We start from the raw sequence: 8,511 nt of genomic DNA, 5'->3' as shown, positions 1-8,511 counted from the left end.
TCCCTTGCTTCAACTACATTCCCTCCAACATAGTGGCAAAATTCTAATGCAGATATATCAAATTTACTCCCTCTGCAGTCTACCAATCTAATAGTCTCTTTGTGCTTGTACAGGAGAAAAATCTCTCTGAATTCCCTGAAAAGATTCATGACTTCAAAACAGTTGCACAAATATATTTTAATCCTGTGGGATTTGGAAGAAGAGGCAAGAATATCTTCCTCCGGAGAACGACATGAAATGCTTTTGCAGTCATTTCTTTTATAAAATATCATGCCACTTGACACATTTCATAATTTGATTCCAAATCTGATTGACAGAGATGAATTCGTCCATTCCTATGTCTTATCTATTTGCAGAATGAACCAAGAATTCGGCATGATTTTTGTTTTTTAAGCAAAACAATCTGATTGCCTTGTTGACTGTCGAAAATTGGCTTTCATCTTCTTGCAGTTCCCGGTTTTGCCATGTTCAAATGTTCCTCCTTCCGCTGCAAAAGTGTATTATGCAACGTACTCCAACGAACAGGACAGCCCTCACTCCCTACGCCATGTCACACGCCCCTTCACCAATATAGTAACTCATCACTCACACGACATTAAAAGCCCCTTCATGGACACAATAATTCATGCTCCACATCATATTAAAAACACTTCAACAACACAATTTCTCACACGCAACAAAACGCTAGAAAACAAACTTCAACCAAACAATTTCCGTGAATCTACACCACCTAAAACGTACTCCGACAACAAAGCACTCATTGATCCAGTTTTAAACACCCCCAACCAATGGATATTATTCATGTTATTGGCCAATACAATTTCCTTCTTCCTGTTTTGTGTGGCGTATTCGCAACAGTTTCTTGCAAGGGAGATAATCTTCCAGCATCTCCCCTCCCTTTGGAGGGAGGTAGTTGCTCGATGAGGAGTCAGGTATGAAAGGGAGGAATTGCAGTTTTACCACACCTGCCAGGAAGAAATCAGGAAACGTCACTCAGCCACTTTCACCATTGATAGCGCTTTCGTCAAAAGAAGCAGAATTCCTGTCCAATCAATATCTGATATACCCCTTTCTACAGATGTTCCGATATGGGGAATCGATTCCCAATCCATCATCGAATGTTCCATCAGTGAATGAGGAAATAATCTGTCATCTTCGTAAAGTCATCATGCGATTGGTTAACCATGTAGACCAGGATGTTGTATAATTTACGATGAGAGATGATCGATTAGTTCTGACTATGCTAACTTAATCAATGATTGAAGCAACTGGGAATTAAAGTAGAATAGACCTGCTTCTCAGCAGGGTCGAGGTTGTTCCTGCCAACTTACATCACATGAAATTGGGCACACATTTGTTCACAACCTTCCTTTGACATATCTACCACGACTGAAATGTTGAGAGGATGAGAACTCAGTTTCAGGCCGTCAAAGCCCCCTAATATGATTAGCAGTTCAACTGCAGAGTCGTCAGAATAGATTAACTGGGATGTTGCTGGGAATGAAGTGTTTAATTTTTAAGTATTGACTGGATATGCAGGGATATTTTCAATGAAGTATGTGCCGTTGAGAGATGACATTATAGGGGTTTATAAAGTCATGAGGTGCATAGATGAGATGAATTGCAGTTGGGTTTTCCATCGTGTCGGGGAGGTTAAGACAACGTCGCATATCTTCAAGGTGCGAGGAGAAAAATTCATAAATGCATTCCGCCTTTTTTACACAAAGAGTGGTTCGATTGTGGAATGAACTTCCACAGGAAGAGTTGGACGCCCAGTTACGACTTTTGAAAGACATTTATGTCAGCATGAAAATAAGAATTTTTTGAAGATAGATGGGACAAGCACAGGTAAGTAGGACTAATCTATTTTTGAGTATGGTTTGCATGAATTGGTTGGAAGAACGGTTCTGCGTCTGCACTGTTTGACAGTATGCGTTATTTATGTAATCATGTTGTAATGGTCTCAGAGCAACCGCTCATTTACATTTATATCTGCATGTAAAGATAAAGGGGAATAACTCTAAATGCCCTTCCTCCACCTCAAGACGCTGCATTAGCACATTTGGTATTCCCACAACAATTTCAGAAGTTAAAGTGGAAAGGACAATATAATTTCAGGCAAGGAAAAAGTGTTCGATATTAGATTTGCCTTAGACAGTGATTGAAAATCCATCTCCTTAACTCAAATATGAATTTTTAGGATTTCCATTAGATAATCTTGCTTTATGTTTGAAAACAAAAAAGAAAGTTTCAACACATTTTCCACAATGCGACTGCGAACTGGAGCCACTCATCGGTATCTCAGAAGATGAGCTGGAATATTTATGAATACGATGAAGAGAGGGTTTTCAAAGAGAGACTGTGGAGTTCCCTGTCACAGAAACCGGTTGTTTTCGTTTCATTAAATATATTAGAGAAATAGCAATGCATATTTCTGAGGGCGTCGGAGATGCGTGAGCAAGGGGAGAATACGAGAAAAAGCAGTCTTGAGATGGATGATCGCACTTATTTTCGATATCTCTCTGAATCTCCATTCCGTTAGTGTACTTATCACGGATTGTTTTAGGCACCATTCCTGTGTACATAGTAGGCTGTTTGACAGAAATTAACTACTCCCTCTGTTGAATGAATTAATGCTCCTTTCCGTAACATACAATAGGTAGGACCGCAAGAACGAACGTCTCCTTTGTTTCTTTTTGCCTGATTGATGTTGTCGACTATGGCGTTACGTGTAGGTTTGTCAGAATATCAATTCTCTTTTTTACAAAATTTACACAAAAGTGGGCAGTTTCCAATTTGGAGCAATGATATCTTTGATCATTTCTACTGACATCAACAAACATGAGTATGATTTTAAACTGACATATTTGCTCACGGTATCCATTTTATATTCATGTATTTTTGTGTAAAGTATCACTGCACAGGAGATGTTTCAGAACATTGACACCTGAGTTTGAAGATGTCACTTTTCAGTGGTTCTGTAATCTGAATATCTCAAACAAAAATCCTACGAAACAGAAATTATCACGCATCAAATTTCTGATTTAAAATCTAAGGAATAACTGTGCAAAGCATTTTAACAACCCGGGAAATTAAGGGAGTTCCATTGCGGAAAGCAGGGTGAAATCTAGCCTCAGCTACAAAGAGATGCCGCTAAAATATATTTTTCTTGTCTCCATTTTTTATAACTAATCTGAGACATTGTTTCAATAGCGATTCCATTGCTTTCTTCAGTTCTTCTCTATATTTTTTCTGAGTTGTGGCATAAATACAGGGATTCAGGAAACAACTCAACAACTTAAGGATATTTCCTGTTTCAGTTGCGATGTATTCAGAGTCGTTAAAGTCACCTCTGTAATAATTAGGGTTTGACAGCCTAGTAATGACTAAAGTAATAGAATATGTAAACCAAAGCAACATGAAACTGACAGATACGGAGAATAATAAAACAATGGACTTCCTCCGGTTCTCCATCTCCGCATTGCTTTCATTCTTATTTCTGTGACCACGGAGTCTAATGCGAGTTCTATTCGCCATCACAATATGGCGGATGGTTAAAGAATTAAACGTGAAAATTAGGAGAAATGGAAGCCAACCAATCCAGGCGCTATAAAACCAGACAAACGCCAACCCTGCAGATGAAGTCAAGAAATTTACACTTGATCGGCAGCCCCACTGGATTTTATGAATGATTTGCTCTGGCTCATATGCAAACAAAACTGGAATATTCTTTGATAAGGTCAAGACCGAAATGATTATTAATACCGTGAATGCAGTTCTTTCCGTACAATATCGAGTTTTAAATCTCTGGCAGCAGATCATCATAAATCTATCGAATGTGAAGGACACAGTGAACCAAACAGTTAGGTCGAGACTGATGACAGTCATGTATAGAACAAGCTTGCAAGCAGGCGTACGGGAGAAGAAGGAAAATGGAAAGTGATAACTTAAAATGCGATATGCTACCACATTATTGATAACGATCAATAGATCCGATGTTGCCATGGCCACTATATAGGAGGTGATGCATTTTGAAAGACCACAGTTTCCTCGGATGATAATTAAAACAGTCACCATGTTCGCTGTAATAGAAAGAGATACAAGATACAGAGTCGGTAATGTTGCAATGTGTGATTGAAATAAAGGTGAAGATATTTATGAAGAGAATGTGAACACATTCTGAGTGATTTACAAAATATGAAATTTATGCAAATGTTTAATGTGCAGCTGTAGTCATCATTTTGTTTGATATTATCAGACTGTCTAAAGAACAACACGACTCTTTGCAGACTTCACTTTGGGGGCAATTGTTAAGCTTCCATATAAAATGGAGAATCCGAAAGTGTTCAGACACTAGTTTGATAATCTTCTGTGAACATTGACAGCGGAAAATGTAGCGTTTTCAACGCTTACACGGATGAAGTAAAATCAACCACAAACAAACAAGATCAATGACTTGCCTGGAAGACAAACAGCTGCAAGAAGTGGATAGTAAATCTCTTTCAAAACTAAAACCGGTGGTTTTCTCATTTCTGAAAATGAATAACTGTTCTGGGTGCTGACGTTCTCTGGCTGCCGTATGACCAACATATGAAAATAGTAACCTGTATTTATGCACAGCTCAGACCTCCAGTGAGTCGATTACGTCAACTCATCACTTGCATTAGTTCCGCTCATTTAGAATGTTGTTATTTTGCGGAGTACAACGAAACCAAAATAAGATCTGGCCCTAACATTCTCGACCTCACTTTCGTTGTCCTCTCTATGCATTGGACGCAAGATATAATGTGCATCAAATAATTTCAGAATTAAACCGATGTATTTTGTGAAAAATAACACTGCCTCCTGATTTTGTTTTGTTATTAACACCTTTATCAATTGTACTCTGCTCTTCCTAGCTGCCAATAGCTGAATTCTTATGTATATTGTAGCTCATCAAATTCCAACATTTGTCAATTTCTGAAATTGAACAGGAAGGGATATACTTACCATATTGGAAAATTTGTTTTCATGTATCACATGTGATAATTGCCATCCTCTTAGCCATTGACACTTTCCAGACGAGTTGGAAATTTGCTATCACTCACCTGAAGGCCTGAGAGTGGACACAGAGCACTGAAGGAATATCAGTATTCCTTCCTGAAAACACACATAGTTTCTACGCTCTTCAATCAACCATCTAATGATAGAGAATATGCGGGTGGAATTTAATATCAATACCATTGTGAGAGAAGTAGAATCAGAAAGAAAAAACGTATTGTTCTGGTGACAAGGCTGTCACTTAATAAATGATATTCTGTCTTGTTTTCTGACAGAGGTCATAAAGGCAGAGGTGCCACAGTGTCGAATTTATTAATGATTTGGAGACGTTCTGTTGGGCTACAACACCAGGTTATAGTCCAACAGTTTTATTTGGATGCATTAGCTTTCAGTTTAACAATGTAAGTGGAGTGGCCAGTTCTCTCCTTTTACGTCTTTCTTTTTTCGACTTTGTTTTAGCTGCAACAGACACAAGATGGTGGACTGCAGGGAAGATGCAAACTTATTTAAATGATTCTTCAGACTTTCTTCTGCAGGTTCTGCCTTTGCAGTTGTTTCCTTCAGTCGGTAAGAGTCTGTGTTTGAATTTTTTTGCCAATGCGCATGATTATGTGCTGTTAAAGTATTGGAACAGTAAATTGCCAGTCGCTGTTGGAACGGATTTGGGAAGTCTTTCAGCAGTTTACTGTTTCAAAATTCCGTTTTTTTTTGGGCTTCAATACTGTGCTTAAAAGACTTTTTCCTCTTAAAGTCAGTGCTTTTATGACTCGTATCAGATTGGGAACTCCCACTTCACATCAACCTTTCTATAAAAGATAGTCAGGGCCACCTGCTGAAAATACTTTGACGGGGTCAAGTCTGGCCCATTGTACTTTGGTGGTTTTGTTGCAATCTTTTGATAATCCCAATTTGATTTTAGAGTAGTTGAACTCAAAGGCGAGTGTTAGGTGCTGGACTGTTTTGGTGTGTGTATTCAATTCGCGGAGTTAAAAGAATGCTTTGCGTCCGAATTACCCTTTCAGTCAGTGATTTTTTTCTGGCGGGGGGTGGGGGCGGTACGAATGAAATGATTTAGTGATTTTCCAGAACTTGAAGATAAAGTTAAAGATATTGCAACTGGCAGACTGGAATGGAGAGACAAAGGGGAGTTGTGTGTGCCTTCCTCTGTGAGAAAAGGAGAGCTAATTACAGCAAAAGCCCAAAATGTAATTTTGCTGAAACCTTTGGAATTGACTAGAATTCAATTGGATATGAGGCAGCTTGAACAGTAACCGAACTGAAATAGTTCGAATAAAGTTGAAGGCACAGGAAAAGATAAAAGGACCGAGTCACTCAAACAGGAAAAGAAAAGCAGAGGCGAGGAGTGCCCTCACAGAAGAAAGAGAACAGAGAGAGAAAGAATGGGGGGAAAGAGATTGAGTTTGGTCTTCACAATTTGCCACTTAGAAAGGAAAGTTGACGTAAATGGATGAAGGTAAAGTTGAAAGGTACGTTTAGTTAGGAGGTAAGAGTTGATGAGCAAAGTCATCGTACCAAAAAGCCTGGTGGACGTCGATTCAAATGTATCCAAGCAGTATATACATTTGATGAGAAGATTATCGAAGCATTTTTCATTTCATTCCAGAAACAAGCTCAACACATTGAGTGGCCACTCATGATTAGGGGTTTCGTTGAACCAAATAAATTTGGAAAGTAGAGCTCGTGGCGTATCAGCATCACTATCAGAAGAGGTAGGTGGTGATGTGACGAGGTGAAGGAAGCCATATTTAAGTGCATATGACATTCTACCCGAAGATCACAGACAACGTTTCAGGAAACTAGGAATGGACACTTTTCGAACCTATACTGAGTTTGAAAGAATCACATTTAGCTGCAGGCATCAATTTCAATTCATGTGAGATTGGAATGATGTTCAAGAGAAATCCTTAGGTGGTAAGGGCAAACAAGACTATATTGAAGTTAATAAAGAAAGTTTACCACAGGGTAAAACGAAAATCCATGAAAGGGGAATATAACTTGAAAGGCGGAGGTGTTCTCACTGCAAACAAAATAGGCTCCATGAGTTCACAGTGTTGGTGGTTTAATAAATGCAGTGGGAAGAAGATATCGGCAAACAACATAAAGCAGGGATTTTTGTTAAAATTGCAAATTAAGTCACAATGGCTGCTAAAATGCTGGACCAGAATGTATGTACAGGTCGGATTTTATTTGAGAAGCAAGTGGCAGTTATTCCTCAAACATTTACTTGTGAAAGTAAGATTTCCTCGCATAGACCGGGAACGACACCGAAAGAAAGTATAGTAATCAGAGATACGGGATCAGAGCAATCTTGAGTATTGACGGATCAAGAGACATATAACGCAGACATAATATTGCTGCTATTACGTGGAATTCATAGTGATCCGAGAAATGCTCCATGTGAGCAGTGAAGTTGGAGGGTCAAGGGAAACGTAGAGAATTATTGGTAAGAACACTGGAGAAACTCTGGGCTCCTGGAGTACAATTCGTGTTTTATAACAATATAGCTGGGCCACAGGTATATCTTCTGTGGTCAAAACCCAGTGGAGAAGCAGAATTCTCTAACTCTGAGATATTACAGGAGGTATATCATGTGATTTTTCCTGACTATGTGATAACCAGGTCAAAATATCACCAGTGGAAAAAAGATAAGAAATCAAAGAATAAAGATAAAAACGGTAAAGTAGAATTGTTTGCAATCGTGTTTGTTGGAATGTTTGAGATAATTCATGAGCAGATGGAGGACAAAGAGGATCTTTATGATTCAGAAAATTTAACTAATTTACAACAAATGACGGAAAACTGAAAAACATTGTACCCAAATGCGTACACAGAAGGAGAATCTATATGTATTCCGGAGTGCGACCATCTTAACAAAAGATATCTTGATGAGGAATAGCCTCATGGTATATGGATGAGAGATGGGCAGAAGTTCAGAAAGATGTATTGCCAGTGGTTCACAAAAAGGGCATATGTTACGTAGCACATGAATTACCAGGAAGAGAAAAACTCATGCTAATACAGAAACGCATTTTCTTATTGCCTAAAGACGTGTCTACTTTTTGCGAGATTTGTCATACGTGTCAGGCAATTGGATAAACTGAAGCACCAATAAAAAAACAGCATTTAAATACCCGTTTCTGCATTTCAGAAAGCGTTAACAAGGATTTTAATTGATTCCGTAGGACCAATAACTGAAAGGGAATTTGAGAATATCCAAGCGCATGCATAAAATTTCGTACTGTTTATAGAACCCATCTGATCTAAATACTTGACACGTTTCAAGAAGCATTAAAGGTGGCATTGTTTTTTCAGAAACGGAAATGACAGAGCAGGCACGATAATTAGTACACAAATGGAAGGAGATCGCTCAGTACTTCTGATATGTTGTAAATTAGTAGAGATCATTAGTCCACACAAACATGAAGAAAAGTCAAGTGAGGACATTGCTGA

General features: G+C 38.5%; 1 protein-coding gene across 1 annotated transcript; it reads right to left on the bottom strand.

Moving 5' to 3' along the window:
* Positions 1-3,153: 3,153 nt before the first annotated feature.
* LOC148148071 (putative G protein-coupled receptor 139) lies at positions 3,154-4,530 on the bottom strand. Its single transcript, XM_087994008.1, has 2 exons — positions 4,461-4,530; positions 3,154-4,082 (listed from the first exon to the last, which is right to left on the bottom strand). Exons 1-2 carry the CDS (start codon positions 4,528-4,530, stop codon positions 3,154-3,156), a joined length of 999 nt encoding a protein of 332 aa, XP_087850134.1.
* Between the last annotated feature and the right edge of the window lie 3,981 nt (positions 4,531-8,511).

The sequence above is a fragment of the Chiloscyllium plagiosum genome, unplaced genomic scaffold (genome assembly GCF_037043375.1).
Source record: "Chiloscyllium plagiosum isolate Xiang-an unplaced genomic scaffold, Cpla_swu_hap1 HiC_scaffold_14, whole genome shotgun sequence".
Lineage (NCBI taxonomy): Eukaryota > Metazoa > Chordata > Chondrichthyes > Orectolobiformes > Hemiscylliidae > Chiloscyllium > Chiloscyllium plagiosum.
This window is presented reverse-complemented; position numbering and strand designations above follow the sequence as displayed.